General features: G+C 36.3%; 2 protein-coding genes, 1 long non-coding RNA gene and 2 pseudogenes across 3 annotated transcripts; 3 read left to right on the top strand and 2 right to left on the bottom strand.

Annotated features, from left to right (window-relative positions):
• The first annotated feature begins 165 nt into the window (after positions 1 to 165).
• LOC121255530 lies at positions 166 to 11,431 on the top strand. Its single transcript, XR_005938788.1, has 3 exons — positions 166 to 177; positions 10,519 to 10,528; positions 11,046 to 11,431. It is a non-coding gene; the product is annotated as an uncharacterized LOC121255530 (long non-coding RNA).
• LOC121255423 (tubby-like F-box protein 8) lies at positions 2,856 to 8,222 on the top strand. Its single transcript, XM_041155726.1, has 6 exons — positions 2,856 to 3,098; positions 3,284 to 3,364; positions 4,077 to 4,550; positions 4,747 to 4,834; positions 5,681 to 5,813; positions 7,206 to 8,222. Exons 3-6 carry the CDS (start codon positions 4,203 to 4,205, stop codon positions 7,912 to 7,914), a joined length of 1,278 nt encoding a protein of 425 aa, XP_041011660.1. The 5' UTR covers positions 2,856 to 3,098; positions 3,284 to 3,364; positions 4,077 to 4,202; the 3' UTR covers positions 7,915 to 8,222.
• A 207-nt stretch (positions 11,432 to 11,638) lies between the features above and the next one.
• LOC121254197 lies at positions 11,639 to 13,645 on the top strand (annotated as a pseudogene).
• Positions 13,646 to 19,402: 5,757 nt separating this feature from the next.
• On the bottom strand, positions 19,403 to 21,620 carry LOC121255511 (midasin-like). Its single transcript, XM_041155874.1, has 2 exons — positions 19,947 to 21,620; positions 19,403 to 19,877 (listed from the first exon to the last, which is right to left on the bottom strand). Exons 1-2 carry the CDS (start codon positions 20,160 to 20,162, stop codon positions 19,632 to 19,634), a joined length of 462 nt encoding a protein of 153 aa, XP_041011808.1. The 5' UTR covers positions 20,163 to 21,620; the 3' UTR covers positions 19,403 to 19,631.
• A 148-nt stretch (positions 21,621 to 21,768) lies between these two features.
• On the bottom strand, positions 21,769 to 23,213 carry LOC121255421 (annotated as a pseudogene).
• Between the last annotated feature and the right edge of the window lie 49 nt (positions 23,214 to 23,262).

Genomic DNA, 23,262 nt, shown 5'->3' with positions numbered 1-23,262 from the left:
GAGAGTGAAATGAGATATAATTTTATGAATAGTAGTGAGATAGTTTGAGTTCAGTATTTTTTAAGTTTTGGAAAATGAGAGATAAAAAGTTGAATAAGAAATCTTATAAAGTTAAAACATTGTAAGAATATAATTTTATAATATAATTTTTGTTTGATATTTAACAAAGTTTGAATTGTTTTTTGTTTTTTATTTAAAAATTTGAAAAAATTGTAATGATTAATTTGAAAATTTTATATTTAAATTATGTTTAAAAATAAAATGAGATTAGATAAAATGAGATTGAGAGATTTATTAATTAATCATTAATAAAAAAAGGCCGATGGCTATTTGAAACCAAGCCAGACAAAAACTTGATGTTTGCGTGAGTTTAATCGAAGCAAAATGGTTATTTAAAAAAAAAAAAAAAATCTTATCAACTTAAATTATTACTCATCTTAAAATATGATGACCAAATTATTACAATAATCACCTTAACCCTAAGCTTCTATTTATGTTGTAATTATATACTCCTTTAATATCTAATTGTTAAGATTGTATTGTGTTACCTATTTATCATCACTTTTAATAATAAAATAGTTTGTCAAGAGTCTAATGGCATGATGACATATAATTCCGTTTTTTAAATGAAAAATATAGGTTCAAACCTCCCACCCCCTTACAAAAAAAAAAAAAAAATAGTTACAAAATGAATAATAATTTATGAGCAAAAGTATCAATTTTATTATTTCAGTGATCATATTAGTGGTTTGAGTGAATCAAATATATATTTTTTCTAACTTTTTAATAGGTGCATTTTTTTTCTTAATACAAAAGGGTAGAATTTTATAAAACAGACGGATACTATTTATTTAGATTTATTCTATTGTCAAGTTAATGTGTAGAGCACATTATTTATATTACTTAAATGGTAAGTTTTGATTTGTAAGATTTAAATTTTAAAATTTATTTTCAAAAATAATTATGTCCTTTAAGCCTAGTTTGGGCACTGCCTCACTATTATTCATTATTATATTATTAATTTTTACATACTTTTAACTATTTTTCAATATACTATCATTATTTTTTTACTATTATTCACATAATACCTTACAATAGCCTACTACCCAAACACAACCTAAATACTTTAGTTTGTGTGTTCTACCCACCAGTTTAAGAATATGGTTTTTCACTTATTTTCCTTCAAAATAAAAAAACTGAACAGATCAGATATGCTGAAATAAAGAAGACAAATTTAGTAGGATTAAATAATTAAAATAATAGTGGAAAGAACATGACATTATCTATTGAAGGGAACAGGAGAATGGAGCACTAGGATTGAGTGGAGCTTGACCGTAAATGAAGATGGAGGAAGCACCATTTCCTGTCTTGCATACCAAATTCCAACACCAAACTCCACCTTCCCCACTACACAACTCGCTAGTAAGGTTCATAAGATATCTGTTGGGCAATTCACACCATTACCATCCCTTTCTATTATTTCAATCTATTTTAATTTCAATTTTACAGCAAATATAGAAATACTAACAATACGGTGGAATTTAAAATGCAATAAAAATTAAACTCGAGAGATCAAAATTTAGAATATAATATGATGAAAAATTATACTTAGCAGCTTTACATTACATACCTGTTGTGAAAAAAATATATATATGTGGTAAATGATTACTTAGAGCATTCTTATTGGATTATCTAAAGTTAAAGGACATTTTTTATGAATATAAGAGAAATTTGACTTTTAGCTATTCCATTCATATAAATCTCCACATTAGAATAACTATTTTTCATTATATAATAACAAAATAATATAAGATGAATTTAGTTTTAATTATTCACATCAAATCTCCACATTAGATTATACATTTATAATTTCAAAAATATTTAATTTTTTTAATTATTAATTTATTTTATTTTATCATATTTTACTATTCTACCTATTATATATATTAATTAATAATCACATTCTTATTAAATTAATATATCACTAATTCAAATTAATATATCAATTGTAATAAAATATGTAATAGAAAGAAAGAAAGAAAGAAATAATTAATAAAATATGTATTTGATGTATGTACAGTAACCTTTAAATTTAGAAAATTTTTTGAAAGCCATTGCAGCTATTTGGAATTTGGCTAATCCAATTTGAGCATATTTTACTCTCTAATAGTTAAATACTCATTGAATTTAGCTTTTAGCTAATCTAATGAGATTGCTCTTATTAGTAGAAAAAATTCATAATTTTTTTTAAAAAATTAAAGGATGCATTTTTATTATTTTAATAATATTGAAAGTCAAATCGGTTAATATTATCTCTAATATGGTAATACGTATCTATTATGCACAGCATTTTTTTTTTAAATTGTCTAATTTGTCTCACTGTATTTATATCTTTAACAAAGATGAATTATATAGCAACGAGTGAAGTAATGACACGATAATGATATAATTTTGTATTTAGTTGAAAGGTTAACAATAAAATAAAATTAAGAGATATTCATCGGTAGAAAAAAAAAAACGAAGGAATAAGAAGTCAAGAGCGGAGAGAGAGAGAGAGAGAGAGAGAGAGAGAGAGAGGGGAATAAACACAGCGTAGTGCAAAGTCTGAGCAGTAGTTGCGCTGCAACTTCCGTCAGTGAGAGGATAACAGTGTAAAGACACGCGAAAAGGTCAAAAAGGCTGTTTGGTCATCATCTGGAGTTGTTGCTGTTAACGCTCTCCTAAATTAAATATATTATAAAATTCTCTGCCAAATATACGAGTCATTAACCCCGAAATGAATTAATAATTTAATATTACTCTTAGAGAAACCCATCTTCAGAAAAACAAAATACATTAAATTCATACCATGAAGTTTTTTAATCGGTGGGTCGTGTCGTGAACTAAATTTAATGTGGGCTTGGAGTCCGGATGTGAGAGAGAGAGAGAGAGAGAGATGGAGACCTAAAAGTGGTCGAGTCTGAGGAAAGAGGGGTGGTGTTGCATTAATTGACTTGCAATTTTCCCTTCTTGTGGTCTGGTGGATCGCTGATATAGAACCAGAGAGAAAAAAGTTTATACGTTTTTTTAGATCTTCGTGGAGATGCTTGTGCTTTTAGGTACAGATCTCTGCCATTTCGGTTCTATCCACTTTCAAATCTCAACTACTGCTTTGCTTTCAGATTTTCCACTCGGTTTTCTCAGGAAAGTGCCAGATAAAATTTGGGTCTTGGGCGTCTTCTTTTATCTACTATAAGATTTTTTTTTTTAATTTTTTTTTTGCGTAACGTGTTGTGCCTTGCAGATCTTTGATGGCGTGTAATTAAGTTAGGGAGCTCTGCTTTGATCGGTCTTAGTTTTCTACTTGTCTGTGATTCCCCAGCGGGTTAGCGCTCTCTCTCTCTCTCTCAGCTTGTCCTTTTCGTATATATAGAAGCAAAGGGCAAATCTTTACTTCTGGGATTTGTGAGCTGCTTTTACTTATTTTTCTTTTCTTTCTTTTTTGCATGTAATTAGGAATTTGTGTCCATTACGCCACTCGCTGTTATTAGATATAGGTATACAGTATGATCTGAGATTTAAATTCCAAAGTTTGTTATCTTGATGAACATGTTATTGTTTTCACTTTTCAGTAATATTTCTTTTTGGGTGTGGGTTTGTAACGTGAGATTAATTTTACAAAGGAATGTTTTCTGTTTCTTTTTCTTGATTTGGAGTTTTCTTGTGCCGTCAATGAACGATTTTGCCTTTAAAAATCGTTTATTGCTTGGTTTCGGCTTAGATTTATTTTTCTTAAGAAGGATTTTACTTACTTTTACATAATGCAATGTACTGGATCAATTATATTCTATATATCGTTAGAAAGCAAGTCTAGGTCCTTTTTTTTTCATTTTTTTTTTTTTTTTTTTATGAAACTCGGTTAGCTTTATGGTGGAACATGATGTTTAAGAACGTCAAAAGGTTGCTACCAAGCAAAGCTTTGCTATTTGGAAGACTTTATAACCCATGTGAAGCTGCCTTTATTTTTACTGCTTTCCCTTTTCTTTTCTCTTTTGGTGCCTTTCCTAATTTATAGCTACCTGCTCCCTTTTTGACAGGATTTCTGGCGGGAACTGACACACTCTTCTTTTAAGCAGCTGTTTTGACATGATAACTGGAATATAATCTATCACAGAGTTTCTTGAGAGATTTGATATTATTTCATAGTGTGATCCACCTGTAGAATGTCGTTCCGTAGTATAGTTCGTGATGTGAGAGATGGTTTTGGGAGCTTATCTAGGCGAGGTTTTGAAGTCCGGCTAGCCGGCCATCACAGAGGCAAATCTCATGGTTCATTACATGATTTGCATGACCACCCCGTCATGGTTCAGAACAGCCGTTGGGCTAGCCTACCCCCCGAGCTACTATATGATGTAATTAGGAGGTTGGAGGAGAGTGAGAGTACATGGCCATCTCGTAAGCATGTTGTCGCATGTGCAGCAGTTTGCCGATCTTGGAGGGTTATGTGCAAAGATATTGTCAAGAGTCCTGAGTTCTGTGGGAAACTTACCTTCCCAGTGTCCCTGAAGCAGGTTGGTTCTATGTGTTATATATTATTTTGCACAGTGACTTCATTATTAGTGGTTTTTCTTTTTAACTCAAGTGGCAGATGGAACATATGTTACCAGGATTCTATGTTTGTAGCATCTATGTTTGGAATATGAGTTCATTGAAACAAATGAATATCTAGGGTGCCACTGACTGATTCTTCTTTGTTTGAATTTTCAGCCAGGGCCGCGTGATGGAGCTGTTCAGTGTTTCATAAAAAGGGATAAATCTAACTTAACATATCACCTTTTTCTCTGTCTTAGCCCAGGTAAGCACCCTTACTAATAGTTAAGTTGCCTGCAATTTCTCATTGGATTTGTTAATTCATTGATACCTATTTGATTATGTATACATTTGGCGAAAAGAACAAATGCTTTTAAAGTCTTCCAGTTAAATTAAGATCATTGATTTGGTTGTTTATTTCCAGTTGGATTGCATAGTCGCGATCATATTATTATCAAGAATTTTATGGGCTGTGTGTACATGATGACACATAACGCTTGTCATGAAAGGTAAACAATGGTTGAATAATGTTACTTATAGTAACAACAGAAGGAACATAACAAATATGCCTCATTGAGGATTTGTGCTTTCTTAACTTGCGTTCTACTGAGGTTCAGTGCAGATGTGTTGACCATAACTTGGAAATGTGGATTATAACAAATTTTTCAAGAACAAATGAGTTGAGAAGATTGAGATTGACTTCAGATTTTTATAATGTTTCTTCAGTTAGTCCATAGAACTAATGCCATTATTAATTATTAATTATTAATTGTTTATAAGTTGATTCCATTTTTTTGTATATTTATTCATGCGTTTTGTTATGGTCTTGTAGACGGCAGCCGTGTTCCATGATCATCCTGTTTTGCTGATGTGGCACTGCTCATTAGCCTTTGGACCTGCACTTGTTTTAAAAAAGAAAAAAATTCAATAGCTGATAGGCAATGCCATGTCAGCATAGTGAGATGAGAGCAGGATGAGGATATAGGTTTTAGCATTTCTCTTTATTTATTGGTTCTCATGGATTAGCTTGCTTGAATGGTTCAAATTAGCACGTATACACTCTTTTCCTTGTATAAACTGGCAACTTAATACCATTACTCTGTTCTTGCAGCTTTGCTGGTTGAAAATGGTAAATTCCTTCTATCAGCAAAGAGGACTCGAAGAACTACATGCACAGAGTATGTTATCTCTATGGATGCTGATAATATTTCAAGATCAAGTAGCACTTATATTGGGAAGCTGAGGTAAGAAATGGTGTGGAAAGGTTCAAAACTATTTATTATTATGTTCATAAAATACTCATGAATGTGCACCTTATGCATCTAGGACCATCTTTCAATCCCTGAAGAGGAAATAACGGATGTTCAATTTGATGCCTCTTTAAGCATGGCATTAGTTGTCTCTTCAAACAAACTGGATGATGGCTGCATTCTGAACTAAGCTGAACTAAGAAGTCTTTATTTTTTCCACTAGGAAAGATTAGCATTTTGCTAATGACTTGCCATAAACATTCATCCATTGGGAGAATATTAACTGCATCCTAATATAGTAAATCTTCTTTGAAGAGTTAAAGGGAAGGTTATTCTAGAGTTAACAGTCAGACCATGCTTGTATGTAGTCAGTAGGGAGACCCTTCATTAATAGATCTATGTCCATATAGAAACAATAACGTATTACTTATAAAAAAAGAAGAAGAAAGAATAACGTATCAAAACTATGGAAAAAGATCGCTTATTTATCAAATGTATCCTAATTTCTTGGTTACCGTTGACCAACTATCAAATACCCCTAAGATACAAGCGTTCAAGTAATGAACGGGAATTAAAGTGTAAATAAAGACATGAAAAGAAATATGATGCATGTTCAGCTGTAGTGTAGTTCTGAGAATGCTTAGTGGTTGCGATGTCAGAGTATGAGTAGGATATTTCACGATTTTTTAAAACACAATAACTTGTGAAAGGTTTGAGTTCTAGTTGATGTGGCTGGTTCATACACAACTCAATAACTTTTAATGAGATCAGCATCAGGATAATGTCACCATTTTATCAAAGGTCAGCATCATGATTACCATGAAGAGATCGTGTAATAAAATGGTGACATTTTTTTCCTTCTTCATGGTAATCACACACAAAACTTCAATTTTGGTTTGGATGATATCTAATCCAGTCCATAAACTGATGTTTTCTAAATATTTTTTTGTTCAAATTAAAAAAAAAAAAGTCAAACATTTTATAGGTGAGATCGTTCTTAATTTATGATCATCTTGATATTTAGCTAGCATGAAGGATATGGGGATACAATGGAATATGATGGTGGTTTTATTATTTAGAAATCTTCGCAATGACTCTGTGTTCCTCGTGTATGTGTTTGTATGTGCATATCCTCATGTGAGGATTCTTAGGCTATATATATTCCAAATGATAGCTGTTATGTTTTCTTTGTTTTTTACTTATTAAAAAAAATTTTCTTTGTTTTTTAATCTGAAAAATAATTCTTTGCTTGTTGATGCACAATTGAACTATTCCCTTGTATATTTACAAGAGGCTTTAATCGGTTCTTATAAAATATTTCTTTCTTTTTCTTTGAATTACAATATTTACTTGAAGACATTAGGTAAACTTTGATTCATTTTCCAGATCAAACTTTCTTGGCACAAAATTCATAATATATGATACGCAACTGCCATTCACTTCCGCTCACATTCCCCCACCTGGGCGGACAAGCCGTAGATTTTATTCTAAAAAAGTCTCCCCAAAGGTTCCAACAGGAAGCTACAACATTGCCCAGGTAACATACGAGTTAAATGTGCTGGGAACACGGGGCCCACGAAGGATGCATTGCGTCATGCATTCAATCCCGGCCTCAGCACTCGATGCGGGTGGCACTGTCCCTGGCCAACCAGAGCTGCTTCCCCGCTCACTTGAGGACTCATTCCGGAGCATTTCCTTCTCAAAGTCCCTTGATCACTCTGTTGATTTCAGCAGCTCACGATTTTCTGAAATTGGTGGGCCCCACGATGATGAAGAAGATGGCAAACTTAGACCACTGGTTCTGAAAAACAAGCCCCCTAGATGGCATGAACAATTACAGTGTTGGTGCTTGAATTTCCGTGGGCGGGTAACTGTTGCATCTGTTAAAAACTTCCAGTTGATTGCTGCTACACAGCCTGCTGCTGGTGCACCTACACCATCTCAGCCAGCCCCACCAGAGCATGATAAGATAATTCTGCAGTTTGGTAAAGTTGGTAAAGACATGTTCACCATGGATTATCGTTATCCTCTATCTGCGTTTCAGGCTTTTGCAATTTGCTTGAGCAGCTTTGATACCAAATTGGCTTGTGAATAGAAAAAGCATAGACTGAGGGTGGTGAAAAAAGCATAACACTATAATGACGATCTTTTTCTCCTTGTTATATATCCTCCGCTCTTTTCTCGTTCTTCTGTCTTTCCTTCTATTGTCACTAGGATAGGAAATTGCTGTTGTCAATGTTACTCTGTTGTTGTAAAACTCATTCGTAATTGTGTTGCTGTCCTGCTAATTGGGCTTACAGCATTGTGGACTAAAACTCTCTGTACCTTCCTTCCTTCCAATGTGTCAGCTCCATTCAGGTACGAATATCAACTGCATAATGATGTTGGACATTCATCTTATTACTTTTGGTGCCTTCTTATGCACTACTTGAAGATGCTTCTCGAGGAATGAAGCCTCTCTCTTGTACTTTTCGGGATAGGTCTCAAAACTAGGAAGAAAATATCAATCTGCTTTCGTTTCCTCCCTGCAAAGTAAATAGAGGGCCCAAGTATAAAGACATGAAATCGCGAGAACATGCTTGTGTAGCCTTGGATTACAACAGAAATGACGGACGTAGTTAACATGGCAGTGGCATTGACTGTGATACGTCGATTTGATGGCAAAATAATGGTGGTGGTTCATCTGTTTCTATCTACAACGATCAAAGACCTAGCCTGAACCATGATTGAAAATTCTTGGGGTCTTCAGCAACCACGGAAATTCATTCTTTTGGATTGCTCTCAGACTAAAACTGAACCATTTACTCTTATCAATTTTGTCAAACATTCTCTTAATTATATTGGCAAATTTTCTCGACAATTGGGTTTTGAATTCCACTATTTCATTCTCTTCTCTTTTTTTTTTCTTCTTTTTGTTATATATCTCATGCACGGAAGGGGATGATAAGCTTACCAAACTTTGAAAAGACAGCTCAGGAGGTAGTGTTTTCTATTAAATAACATGTTGTCGGGTTCGACTATTCATAACACATATAAAGAGATTAACGAATGCTCGAGGCTTAAATGAGTCATTAATATTAATGTTAATATCATACGTGGAATTTATATCCCATGCAATCACACGGCGAATTACAATACGGTAATACCGTCAAGTTATGAGAAAATATATTTATAATTATGATTTGTATAATTACCGTATAATCATTTTGAAAAAAATGAATAAAACATGAGATTCGTATAAAAAAATTAATTTTTTAATAATAGATTTCACTATTTTTCAAAATAATTACGCGACGTTTACGTATTTCACAATTATATATAAAATTACTTTTAAATAATTATCATGTACAGTATGAGTTGGGTAAGTATCACAAAAACAAATTAAAAAATTAATTTTTTATTTTATTTTTATTTTTAAAAAAACAAGTACAAAATGTTGCGAATGTTTGCGCCTGAACGCAAAAATTCAAACGAAGACCATTTTTCTTTTTACTTTTTTTCTAAATATTCTCATTATTCAATGAAATTGAATATCTCTCACTCATTTTATTATTTTATTATTTTTTATTATTTTTATTTTTATTTTTATTTTTATTTTTATAAATTATTACAATCCTCCGGTCTTGATGGTCGACCAAGGCGAGGGGCTCAGGTCCTTCGCTTTGCTTGGTTTTCAAGATCCACCATTTGTGAAATGGACGTGGTTACACCTTTTTGTCCTCATACGAAGATCACAATACGCTGTCACTCTCTGTTGGAATCTCTATACATATATGTTTTATCCCGAGTAATTTGATTATGAGGTACTTAGTTTGCATTTTGTTAACTTTTTTTTTTTTTTTTTTTTTTTTTTAAGAAGAGGACGGAACCCCAATTTTATTGATTGCTCTCACTTGTGGCGGAGGAAAACCGTAGTTACAAATACGACACCTAGGAGGTACATATAAACTAAAACTAGAAAAAGAAAACCCAGGCATCAAAACCATTATAACCATATAGAGTACACCGCCTTAAGAAAGATACATAACCTACATCCGAACAAGCCAAAGAAAGGAACCTGCAAAAAGCCAAGCACACAAGAAAAAGGGACACGCAAATAGCGCGAAAGCAATGAAAGGCAAGCAAATAACGTAAAACTTACCAGGCAGGAAACTTATGAGATCCTCAGGTAGGGCATACCCAATTTGTCTATGCGGAGAAGACCCCTCAACAGGCTAGGCAGCATATGAATATCAGACCAATCCGAGTTCAAACCCTCAGCCCCACACTTAGCTAGAAAGTCAGCCACAGCATTACCTTCACGAAAAATGTGATTCACTGTATATTCCAGGCTATTAAGATGTTATTGTAAATCATCCCAGAAGTCTTCTAAATACCAAATGGGGCACTTATTCTTAACAATTCAATTAACCACTAGTTGAGAGTCAGTCTCTATTTGAACACGATAAAACCCAAGCGCGTGACATCTATGAGTCACCATGTGTGCCTGTGTGGGTTTTCTTACCCAGGCTTCCTCTCATTTTTACCATGCTTCGATATTGAAAATGATAACGGCGCCGATTAGGAAGTTTATCCGGAGAGACAACCCAACTACATGAGCTACAAGAACTGATGGAGCAAGGATTTGTTTATAGGTCGATGCCTCCTGAGATCCGATCACTCATTTCTGGCTTGCATGTCCCGGGTTGCCTCACAGTAGGAGACAAGAGGTGGTCTATGAAACATTAACTGCTTACTGCTGCAACTGTTACCAACAGGGCCATAATTCTAAAACATGCCGTAGTGGTAAAGACCATACTAGGAAAGGGACTGTGAACCAAGTTGGGTCAAGAAAGGGTCTTCAGCAAAATCCAAGATAGAATTAGAAGCTGGGAAAAATCATACGGATGAGAATGAAGCAGGAGGGTATTCGAAAAATGAGAATAATACAGACAAGGAAACAGGAGGCCAACTAGCTTTTCAGCTGAAGGGAGTCGAACAAGAAGAAGTGCAGTATGCCACCCACGACATACATGAAGAAGAAGAAGAAGAAAAATGTAGAGAGCCTAAAGGGTCGCATAGCGTAAATAGCCAGGAACTTAGTGGAACAATAAGGCCCACTGAAGCTACAAATCAAGGACAGGATAGCACCAGTATTGTGGCCCAGCTGAATGATGATCAACTAGAGAAGTCTCCTGGCCCGACCCCCCCCCCCCCCCCCCCCCCCCCCCCCCATGAATCGAAGAGAGCCTGCAAATCGTTAAATCTACCTATCCTCTACCAGACCCACAAGAGGTTAGCACAGAAGCCATTAATCTAGTTGTGAACAAAGTAACAGAGTTGGGTGAAGAATGGGAGAATCCTCTGAGAAGCCTAAAGAGGAAATCGAAGAAGAAAAAGGCAAGGACCCTAGCAGTCAGTGTTAATGAGAAATTTATGGTTGCAGATGAAGAGAAAAGAACGGATGGGATACTCTTTTCCCATTCAGATCACGAGAGTGAGAGAGGCAAATTAAAGGATGATATGCACAAGAAATACTGTACAGATTCTGAGGGTCCAGCAATCCGGGAAAAACAGGCCAGAAAAGGGGCTCTACCAGGGTGGTAATTCGTCCTTCCAAATTTAAATTATGATCAGTCTTATTATCTTTTGAAATCTTAGGGTAGTAGACACTTCTTATAAGAGGTTGAGAAAAATTATTAATCAATTTAGTCCTAATGTGATAGCTTGGGCTGAGCCCTTGTCGCATCTGTTTTGAGTATTGAGTTCTCGTACCATCCGGTTTCTCAAACTTCTTGATCTGAGCGTCAAGATTTTTTCGATCTCAGTGGTAGGAGTTAATGGGTTTCGGTCCGATTCATCCGGTCGTAAGTAAAGCTAGGTTTTTGAGATTTCTTGTCTATGGGATTTGGCTCAGATAAAATTGGTTAAAAATCTTGATTTGGTTGACGTAATTATGCTGAGATTTACCAATAACCTTCTGCGTTCGGATTGTCAATTGAATTATATTGATAGGTTTTGAAAGTTGGTAGATTTTGGTTTTGGATTTTTAGATTCGCCTTTTTTAGATTCGATTTGGAGTATAAGGCGAGAACAGGTTTCCTCCATGGAATCAAGTCACGAACTCAGTGCCCAGTAATCTGAGATTGAATTGTTCCAGAAACAGGTTAGAGACCACTTTCATGACCTTTCAGAAGTTAGTGCCGATGAGTTGCTCTCAATTGCGTGGATACGGAAGCTTTTGGACGTCCTTGTCTGCTGCCAGGAGGAATATAGAATTATGTTGGTGAAAAACAGAGTATGGGTCTCAAAGCCGCCTTTGGACAGATTGGTTGCTGAATTCTTTGAAAGGAGTGTGAAGTCGCTTGATATCTGTAATGCAACTCGTAATGGGATTGAGAATGTTCGTTTGTGGCAGAAGCATTTGGAGATAGTTGTGTGCGCTTTGGATCTCGCCAGAGGGCATTGGGTGAAGGCCAGTTAGGCGTGCAAGAAAGGCTTTGATGGATCTGGCACTCGCAATGCTGGACGAGAAAAACTCTGGTTCGGTGTTTTCACACAGAAATCGGTCATCTGGGCGTCATAATACAAGCGGGGGTCATCATCGTCGTCACTTCTCCTCCTCCTCCGGGGGGGCATTCTCGGTCTCTTTCATGGAGCGTGTCTCGTTCTTGGTCTGCAGCTAAGCCACTCCAATCGATTGCCAACAACTTGATCCCACCTCGTGGGAATGAGATTGCGGCTACAAGTGGACTCGCGGTCCCCATTTTCACCATGAGCTCTTGCTCATGTTTGTTTTATGGGTTCTTGTTGCTGCAATTCCCTGTCAGGATAGGGGTCTGAATACTCATTTTTCAATCCGCCGGCAATTCTCATGGGGAACTCCATTGCACTCTCTTCATGAGCGCATTCTAGAGGTATCAAGGAGGCGGGAGCACCGGAACTCTAATGGTTTGTTGAATGAGATTTGTCAAGTCGAGAGATGTGCACGCCACATGACTGACTTGGTAGATACGGTTCAGTTTCCATTGACGAAAGAACATGAAATGGAGGTTGAGCAAGGGGTGCAGCACTGATTTGCGAAGCTCTTAAAAGAGGGATTGGATCCATTGGAGCGCCAAGTGAGCCAAGTTTTCCGTAGTATTATGAATTGCAGAACTGAGGGTCTCGAATTCTTGGGTAAAGCAAACAGTTTGGAGTAGCTCCAGACTGGTGAATGGCCAGCTGGGATCTTGAAATGTTCATTTTTGCACATATCTTACTTGTTTAGATATTGCCTGCCTTTCGCAAGGAGGAAGAACGGCTGGTTGTGGCCAGCAACGATAAACGACAAGCAGGTGGCCTTCTTGTATTGAATTCCTTCTATACCATATGTAAAGAACGTGATATTTGTAGGTCCGGAGATTTTTTTGGCCATATGGTAGTGCTCTCTGCGGCTTGTTTTGATATAATTTCTTCTATATCGCTTCTCATGGTAAGTTGTATCCATCTAGTGTCACACATGGCTTAAGTGTAATTATGTATATGGATTCTTGAACATTCTCCGGTTTCCAAGAGACAAGATTAAAATGTTGATGCATTCACGTGTCTATTTTTCTTCAGAATTGGACCATCCATTTTGGTCAAACAATTGGATATCTGTATTCCAAGTACCCTTTCAATCAAAATTGCTGGTATATATAGAATCAAACCATTCAAAGATATGGGAGTATACTAGTTCATGATGAAATTTATTTTGCTCATTAATCATCATAAGGGACTTATTTTATTCATACATAGAAAACGAGTGGACAAAACACAGAACCAACACTCGCGCTGATCATCAATCTGCGCCCACACAGCCTTGATCAGCTTCCTTTTCTTTGGAGATTTTATCCAAGATTGGCCTGATCAGTACTGGAATCTGCACATTACCACATAAGAAATACCAAATATGTTTCCATCCTTTTCTTTTTTTGGATAATATTTGCGTTCAAAATTACGACAAAATTAAGCAAAGGGCCAAAGGTACCCAGGAGATTCTGATGTTACCTGGACTGCATTTAATCAGGCACTTGCGTTCACAACGCGCCATTAGTCTTGCTGCATAAGACACAAAGTAGGGCATAAATTATACGTTTCCGAACAACCATTCTAAGAAGTCCATAGCACTAGATCTTGATCTTCTAATTAAAATCCTTGCACCCCAACAAAAAAAAAAAAAAAAAAAAGCAGAAGTAAAATCGGTTGGGAATAACACAAAAATCCCATCTCACCCAAATAAAACCATAGTTTTTAGTGCCAAGAAAATACTGAGAAAAATAGAAGAAGAAGAAGAAGCCAAAAGCAGTTACAATTGCTTTGAACGCAGCCGGTGGAGCAAGCATCCTCGCAGTCGAAAGCCGAGGGCTCAACACCGTCCATATGTGAAATGAAAACACAGAGAACCAACATCGCAACTACAATCTTCTTCATCATCACCACCACCGTACCACCTTTCTCTCCCTTTTTGATCTTGTTTTCGTTTCTGTCTCGCCTTACCCAGAAAGATGCCTTACCTAGTTATCTCTCGCCCATTTTATAGATCTACTAACATCTTTTTTTTTTTTTCTTTTAAGGGTATGTGTGGATGTTGAAGTGAGTTGAGTTGAGTTGAATTGTGATGATAAAATATTATTAGAATATTATTTTTTAATATTATTATTATTTTAAAATTTGAAAAAGTTGAATTATTTATTATATTTTGTATTGAAATTTGAAAAAGTTATAATGATGAATTGAGATGAATTGAGGTGAATTTGGTAACCAAACGCACCCTTAATCTTCTCATCATCTGTATAATTAATATTCTTACATCTCTTATTATTTTTTATTTGACCTCCATATTCTAAAATTAAATTATTATTTACTCTAAAATTATTATTATTAAATTAAATTAAATCAAATTATTTTTGTTATTTAATAGTTTTTATTTTTTATTTTTACTATTTGAATTTAGATTAAAATTGTGAATTTTTATAAAATTAAATTAATTTTTAATTAAATTACATAATTATGTTAGTTGATTGAATTTATTTTATTCTATGTAAAAATATTATTTTATAAGATTTTTAATCTAAATTTAAAAAAACAATAATAATAATAATTGAGTATGAAGTAAATGAAGGGTAACACTATCATTGTATCATTACCAGAAAATGGCCATTGAGCGGTGTACTCTACCATTTGAATAGCACCACTAAGTTAGATCGCTAGTTTAAAATTGTGTTTTTTATTTTTTTAAATTTTTATTTTTATTTTTTTATCATTTAAAAATATTTTTAAAAAATATAAAAAAATATTAATATATCAATAATTATTTTCTTAATTAATTAAATAAAAAAATTAAAATATATGAAATATCAAAAGGGACAAATAAAGTGAGTAAAATAGCATTTTTCAATGACGATTTACTTTGCATGAACTTCAGCAATGCCATGCGATTGAGACCGGTCAAACCCATAGCCCTTTCTTTTTTAAAGCGTTATTGCAGGATGCAGGCAGCCGCCACCTTTGAATCTATCCGGACAATATAATTATTATGGCCATTGGATTTGAAAAGTGAAGGCAATCTTATGTTTACACGTGCTTAGATACTAGGCTGACAGGTTTCCGTTTCACAAAACACAAGGCACATGGCTTGTCGACATGGGAAATATAATCAGGCCTGGACTTGACTATGATCGGCCTAGCCCGGTCCAGTTCCTTTTATTTAAAAAGAAAAAAAAGTTGCCTTGATCAGATTGATGAGTTTCAAATCCACTGCCATTATACATTTTGTTGAGTTATTTGCTTTTGAAATATCTTTTTATTCTTGAATTGATCAAGATAAAAATTTTGAAAGGAATAATTATCATATCTAGGGTGAAAATCGACTATATCGACGCAGTTTTTGACAAAAATTACCGTCAATCGATGAGGTCACTTTCATAGAAGAACTAGTCGGACTGGCCGATGGGGAGGAAAAATACTGGCCGTACCGATTATGGCAATTCTCGATTAATTTTCAGTGGCTGATCTATTCGTTTGTAAAATAGAGAATAACCTTTGGGTAGAAACTGTCACGTGTTATATGGCAATGCATTACAAATACATAGTCAAAGCTACATGCAGTGGATATAAAGTAAATTTGCCTAGGATCATGCAGAGATTGTATACATAAGTACTGATTTACAGGGATTCTAAAAAAAAAGTGCAGCCTCTATCATTGCATGAGTTAAGCTCCTATAATTACGTTGCATGGGAGGCAGCTTGCTGGCATTGTTGGCTGTCAGTGGAAGTTTCCTTAATACGCCCCTGCAAGCGCAACATGGAAGGGACAACGTTGAACTTGGTTCGTAGAAGTGAAAATCATGTAGAAACCAGTGGTTTAGTGAGCCCATTGGCCAACTTATCTTTGCTAGATATGAACTTAACTTCAAGTGCTTTTTGTTGAACTTTTTTTTGGACGAAGTGGTAGTCAATTTCGACGTGTTTGGTGCGAGCATGAAAGACTGGGTTGGCGGTGAGATATGTAGCATCGATATTATCACACTAGAGAACATGACACTGAGGGAGATAAATACCAAGTTCACGTAACAAGGATTGTAACTAGAAAGATTCTATAGTGGCATGCGCGACAGCTTTGTATTCACCTTCGGTACTAGAACGAGCCACTGTGGATTGCTTTTTGGAGTTCCAAGACACCAAATTTTGTCCAAAAAATGTGCAAAAACCTGAAGTCAATTTGTTATGGTCTGGGCACCTTGCCCAATCGGCATACGAGTAGATGGACAGCTAATTTGAAGAGTTTGGTCGAAGTAGTAAACCAAAGTCAAGTGTAAACTTGAGGTATCTTATAATGCGTTTTACCGTTGTCCAGTGCGCATTGGTTGGCTTGTGCATAAACTGTCATGCTTTGTTTACGACAAATGAAATGTCAAGATGGGTTAGAGAGAGATATTGTAATGCACCAACAACACTCCTGTATAAGGACGGATCGGCACATGGGGAACCAGAGAATAGAGATAATTGTTGCGATGAAGACATAGGTGAAGAAACTGGCTTTGCGGCATGCATATTAGTGCGCTGGAGCAGGTTGGTGATGTAGCGACTTTGAGATAGAAGAAGACCATCTGCGGCGTGGAGAGCTTCAACACCCGAAAAATAGCTTAAGCCACCAAGATCCTTCACAAGAAATTCAATGCTAAGATTAGATATAAGCTTGGTAATTGTATAGGAGTTGGACCCAGTAATTAAGATGTCATCCACGTAAACTAAAACAAACAAGGTGATTGTGCATGGCGAGAAATGAACAAGGAGGAATCCGAGGCAGAGTTGGTGAAGCTAAGTGTGCAAATGTGTTCATGAAGTTGAGCATACCGAGCCCTGGGGGCTTGCTTAAGCCTATAAAGAGCTTTATGTAGTCGGCATACATGGTTAAGGAAGCTTGGATGGACATAGCCAATGGGTTGGTTCATATAAACCTCTTCAGACAAATTCTCATGGAGAAATGTATTTTGGATATCAATTTGTCAGATAGACCACTAATGAAAGACAACAAGGCTAAGTACCAACTGGATTGTCGTGGGTTTAACCACTGGATTGAAGATATCGAAAAAATCGATACCTTCTTGCTGTGATACCCCTTAGTGACCAGCTGGGCCTTGCATCATTCCAGAGTCCTGTCAGACTTGTGTTTGGATTTAGAAATCCACATTGAGCCGACGATGTTCATACCATGTTGCACAGGTACTAACAATGAGATGCCATTTTTCATGAGAGTAGAGAATTCGGCATCCATAGCTGCACGCCACTCATTATATTTGGAAGCCTCTGACTAGCAAGAAGGTGTTTTGGGGAAAACACAGGTGGCGAGATATGTCGAGGAAGAGGGTATCTCACAGTACCATCTGTGTAATTTTTGGGTTTGACAATGTGGTTCTGGGCTCTTGTCGTCATTGGATGAGCACGAGGCACTGGGGATTATGCGACAACGGCAATTTCAAGTGATGGAAGGGGATTGGTGGATGGAGATGACAAGTTAGGGAGAGGGAGAGGGACGTGGGATTTTCTAACAATGAATTTTTTGGCAGTGAAGATTGCATGGGACATGAGGATGAAAAAGACAAAGAAAGTGACGTCGTTTCTAGAGGGGAATTTTTTGTATGAATGAACGACGGCGTGATGGGAAATAGATGAGTGTCATTTAAAGGGATAGGCACAGGTAAAGTTCTCATTTCTAGAGGTGAGAGTTGTGGCAGAGGATTATGGGAAGTATGAGTCCGAAACTGAGATGAGAACTTATCTTATAAAACCAATTCTACAAGAGATGATTGTTCATTCTTTATAAACATACTCAAGACCTTGTCCACAGGCAATGAGATTATTTCTCAACACCCTCCCTCACGTGCAGGCCAATATTTTTTATGGTCCTTGTCACGGGATAAGTAGTGTGGGCTCCCATTCGTCCTGTGGTAGGCTCTAATACCATTAAACAGAGAATAACCTTTGGGTTGAAACTGTCGTGTGTTATATGGCAATGCATTACAATTATATAGACAAAGTTACATGAAGTAGGTATAAAGTAAATTAGCCTAGGATCATGCAGAGATTGTATACATTAGCACTGATTTATAGGTATTTTAAAAATAGAGTGCAGCCTCTATCACTACGTGAGTTAAATTCCTATAATCACGTTGCATGGGAGGCAACTTGCTGCCAATGCTAGTTGTCAGTGGAAGTTTCCTTAACAGTCTCTGAGGAGAGAGAGAGAGAGAGAGTTGTAGTCTGAGAGAGGAGAGAGAGAATGAGAGAAATCAGAGAAGAATAGGGGAGGAGGAAAGAGACGAGGTAAAATCAAACGACGCTGTTTGGTTTTATATTGAACGGCATCTTTTGACTGGTATATTTTTTTAATATGTTGTGTGTAAAACGACTCTGTTTTTGTTCTTCTTTGACTTAATTGGTTGAGTTGCAATATCTTTTTAAATTTTAACTTGGAGAACCTTTTTTGTTCCTCAACGCCCTATATAGAACGTAATTATTAGAAAATTACTAAATTTAGCTCAAACCCCCGTTTAAAAAAAAAAAAGCTTCTTGCAAGCGAATTCGTGTACCAAACTGCGAACCAATGCTGATATGTAAGACATCTGTTTAAAGAAACGGTATGAATTGAGACGGAAATGAGTTTCGTGAGACAGCATATTTTATTTTTCTTTTCAATAAAAAAAAGTCATATTAGCATCGGTACGCGGTTTGGTGTGCGCTTGTACAAGGCTCTTTAAAAAATTCTGTTAATGTACCATGCATGCATGATCTTGATTCCAAGATCCAAACAATTTAATTGTTGAAGTACTACGTTTAAAATATATGGCCAGAATTTATCAGCTAGGGTTTCTCCCTGCATAACCGTGCTAGCTAGTGTTTTGACGACCTGCATTCATGGAACTTGCTATATATATATATATATATATATATATATATGCTCTCTATCTATTGTTGGATTGCACTACGAAGTCCCCAAATCTGGAACACGAATTCTGGGAAAATCTTGATGCATTTTCTCGCACACGATTTAATTAGAAATAATCAATTGAGAAGCAACAGAAACAATCCTTTTACAAAACTATTATTCTGAATGAAAAGATAATTATGAACCACCACAAACTGATCATCAAGACTCAATTTCCATAGCCAACACAAATGCATGCATGCATGCCTTCGATCTTCGAAACCAAACGGAAACAATAATCGTATTTTCTTTCTACCAATATAGAATTACGAGTACTATTGATGAATAACATATATGGACTCGCTCTCATTGTGACTTCTCTCTTATATATCTGCTGTCTTCTTTTCAAGTTTCTCGGCTTCCGAATCTGTAGCAGTTTTTTCTGCTGTCTTCTCCTCCATTTTATTGGCTTCTGGAGCTTCTGCAGCATCTGAAACTGCAGCCTCGGATACTTTCTCTGGTGCAGCATTTACCTGATCTTCAGTCTTTGGGTTTTCTGCTTCTTTTGTCTCTTCAGATATAATTTCGGTGGTCTTCTCATCCTCCTTAGCTTCTTTCTTTTCTTCAGCCTGCCGATTTGATAAATTCATTTAGATAAATAGACGTTTCATCACAAAAGAAGAAGAAGAAGGAATTACCTCACTGACCAAGGCGGTGGCAGCCGGAGCCGCGTTGTCCTGATCATTGGCAGGCTTCTCATCAACAGCATTATGCTTTTCGTCATTTCCATCATTCTCCTTCTCTTCTTGTTGAACCTTAACCTCCTCTTGGGTCTCCACCAAGTCCTCCTTGGCAGGCTCAGGCACAAGATCAGCCTCGCCCTGGGTTTTCGGTGCACTACCACAATTACCCATGTTTAATGCTCGAGAAACAGCAAGAACCTTTCTTCCTCGCTACCTCTCTGTTAGTGAGAGAAAGGTCTCTCGAAGATCAACAAGATAAGAAAAGAAGAAAATGATGTGAGCAACATAGGGAATGTAGGATGGGTTTTATAAAGGGTGTTTTTGATTTCAGGTGCCAGACTTTCCATGGCCAAGAAAGATTTGAGGAGTCCAACGAACGGTTGCCATTGGTTGAATTTTATGTATATTTAGCAGTTATCGATGAGTTGTATGAATCAAACATAGATTCTTAACAACTCCAGCTGGTTGTTTTATTTGCCAACCAGCTTTGTTTTCTCAAATGAAAACTACCCATATTGTGCATCTAAATATAGAAAAACCTATCTTTTTTTAGCGTCTTTGTGGGCAATTGGAATATTCCCCCATAGTGCCTCTATGGATTTGCCTAAATGCTTGATCATATGTTTTTTGGCTCGTGAACAAGATTGTCACGTACATCAAGAATTCTTAAATTGCTTACCAAACTGCCCACATACTAAATACAACTAAGAAATAAAGTCAAAAGAAGAAACACAGTCGTATTCATGCCCAAGTAACCTGCAGAAGGTACTGAAAGATCAGATACTGCTCAACTTAGCAACTTAGCATTGCCATCAGCTTTCCCTTTCCTTTGGTAATATATCCCCCACCTCCTTGACATATTTGTACCAGTTGCACACAATATCACCTTCAAGACATAGTTGTTAAAGGCCCCTCATGTTTATCTCTAGCACTCCTCTCGCATCTTGATATATAGAATTATCTCCAAATGATAAAAAATAAGTATGAGAAACAAAGAAAAACACAAGGACAAGGGAAGAAAGAGGATGAAGTATGAGCTCCTCACCGACTTTCAGTCACGCGTACTTACCCCAAAAGTCAAGATTTGCACCCAGACAAACTATATAAAAAAAATCAAAGTCTTCATGTTTATATAAGAGCATAGATCAGGGACATACTGAACCTGAAAACCAATCATAATACTCATCATATGGGCATATTAACCAGTTATATCTTTCCCATGGAGATTATTCCAATGTTACCCAATTCATTTCAAACATTGTCACCCAATGCTTGTGATCCTTTACCCATCCATCACTCAACTCCATAACCTTTTTAAATCTTCCATCAAATAAAAAAATGGACCCAGAATTCCATGTTCTAACCCAATTTTCTTGCTAGCAGATAGACTAAGAAATCCCAATACATTATGAACCATTATTACACGGATGATTTCTTCATTTCAATTTTCCACATAACTTTAGCAAAAAGGTTATCACCCAAAACCACATACAAGCATGCATAGCACGTGCACACAGAGCTTGTTGAAATGACAAAGGAAAAACATTGCCAAATATAGCACAAATATGCATAATGGGTTCCAAAACAAAATTGCATGGTTTCTAATGCCCATAGGACAATTTATTCACCGTGTTTTTTTTTCCATATCATCATCAAGCATTGTTGTCATGTTAGATTACTTCGGTGCACACTATCTCATGACCAACCTGACTTTAGAAAGAATTTGAGAAATTAGATTGCAGATAAACAAAAGTAATTAAACTGATCCAAGGAAAAGAGCAATAACGACCTTTGACATTTATAGATAATAATACTAATAAAACTAAAGAGTAAAGATACACCAAGATGATAATAGAACTCTTGCCATAATTTAATAGAACTTGAGGCAATATCATAAACCATAGGTACCAATGCACTTAGTGTAAACTCAGCTCTAATCATCTAAAATTTTCTTGTGCTTAAGTTCTAATTGCACGTGCTCGTTCTCAAGCTTCATACGTTCATTTTCCAACCTCAGCTTTTCCAGCTCTCTGTCATGTTTCCAGCTCATCCTCTGCCATTCAAAATGCTGCTTCTCCAACCCAAGCATCTGGGCCTTAATTTGTAACTTCTGTTCTTCCAACTGTAGTGAGCGAAATTTCATCCACTGCTCCCTTAGCTCATTTGCCTTGCCACTACCAGTGCAAACATGGTTCAAATCGGTATAATCTTTTTGGGGATGAGAGCCTAATCCTCTGTTATTTTCCAGAAACTTCACGGGATTATAAAAACCCATGTCTTCAGTTCTGTCCCTTCGTTTCAACCTCTTTGTAGAGACCTCTTCAAACCTAACAAATGTTCTGCCATTATCCCTATATTCTTCACCCTGACCATCAGCTTCTGCATCCCAATCTTTATCATCTTCATCGTCTGTTTTTTGCAGAATCAAATCATGAGGCTCACAACTGTCTTTTCTGCTAAGAGCTAACTGCAAAGACTGCTGCACACCCAGATCATGAGGAAGATATAATCGATTCCCATTGTGATAGGAACACATCTCCTCATAAAAAGATGTCTCGAGCTTAATATCTTTTTCACATCCTCTTTTGCCTTCTCAGGTAAATCCATCACATCCAAAAGCTTTGGGTTCTCAACTACCTTGCAAGAAGTGCCTCTTCCCAGAATGTCATTAAGTCTCTTATACCTCTTATTCAGATCATTAAACTTGTCCTCACATTGCTGAGGAGATATATGATGACCCCTCTCAGCCATGACCTCTGATACACACTTCCATTTCCCTTTCTGTAAAAGTGAAGACTTCCTTCTCCCCCTGGTGATACAATCAGAGGAAGAATCCTCCCCAATGTAGGATACAATGGTGATCAAAAGTTTCACAATTTTCTCTGTCCATTTCATACGGTGCCATGGGGACCCTTTTTTCTCTTTACCAAAATCATCATGCCCATCAATGCCTTCTTCCACGCAATTCATCTCGTTGTTGTCATTTGCCAAGTTCTTCCCTCTCTCGTCCTTGTTGTGACTGCAAGTACCCAGCCGGTCGTGTTCTTGCAAGTTAAGTAACTGAAGAGGGAAAACATCTTGAGTTTGTGGTCGAACTGAAGATCCTTGATGATATAAATGAGGGTTTTGTTGACGACGAAGCTGCAATGATCCTTGCAAGTTTTGAAAACCATACGGCCTACCCGGCATCATATGAGGTCCTGATGATGGCTTTCCTTCCATTGTTGGTCACACAAGAAGGTTTAAAACCAAACCTATGGAAAAGTTACCA

The sequence above is a fragment of the Juglans microcarpa x Juglans regia genome, chromosome 3D, assembly GCF_004785595.1.
Source record: "Juglans microcarpa x Juglans regia isolate MS1-56 chromosome 3D, Jm3101_v1.0, whole genome shotgun sequence".
Classification (NCBI taxonomy): Eukaryota; Viridiplantae; Streptophyta; class Magnoliopsida; order Fagales; family Juglandaceae; genus Juglans; species Juglans microcarpa x Juglans regia.
The sequence above is the reverse complement of the archived record's forward strand: the minus strand, read 5'-3'. Positions and strand labels throughout refer to the sequence as shown.

Coding starts and splice junctions, on each gene's coding strand:
- LOC121255423 (XM_041155726.1), top strand. CDS start 4,203: ATGTCGTTCCGTAGTATAGTTCGTGATGTGAGAGATGGTTTTGGGAGC. Junction 4,835..5,680: donor TTTTCTCTGTCTTAGCCCAG/GTAAGCACCCTT, acceptor CTGTTCTTGCAG/CTTTGCTGGTTGAAAATGGT. Junction 5,814..7,205: donor ACTTATATTGGGAAGCTGAG/GTAAGAAATGGT, acceptor TTCATTTTCCAG/ATCAAACTTTCTTGGCACAA.
- LOC121255511 (XM_041155874.1), bottom strand. CDS start 20,162: ATGGGTAATTGTGGTAGTGCACCGAAAACCCAGGGCGAGGCTGATCTT. Junction 19,878..19,946: donor CCACCGCCTTGGTCAGTGAG/GTAATTCCTTCT, acceptor TCAAATCGGCAG/GCTGAAGAAAAGAAAGAAGC.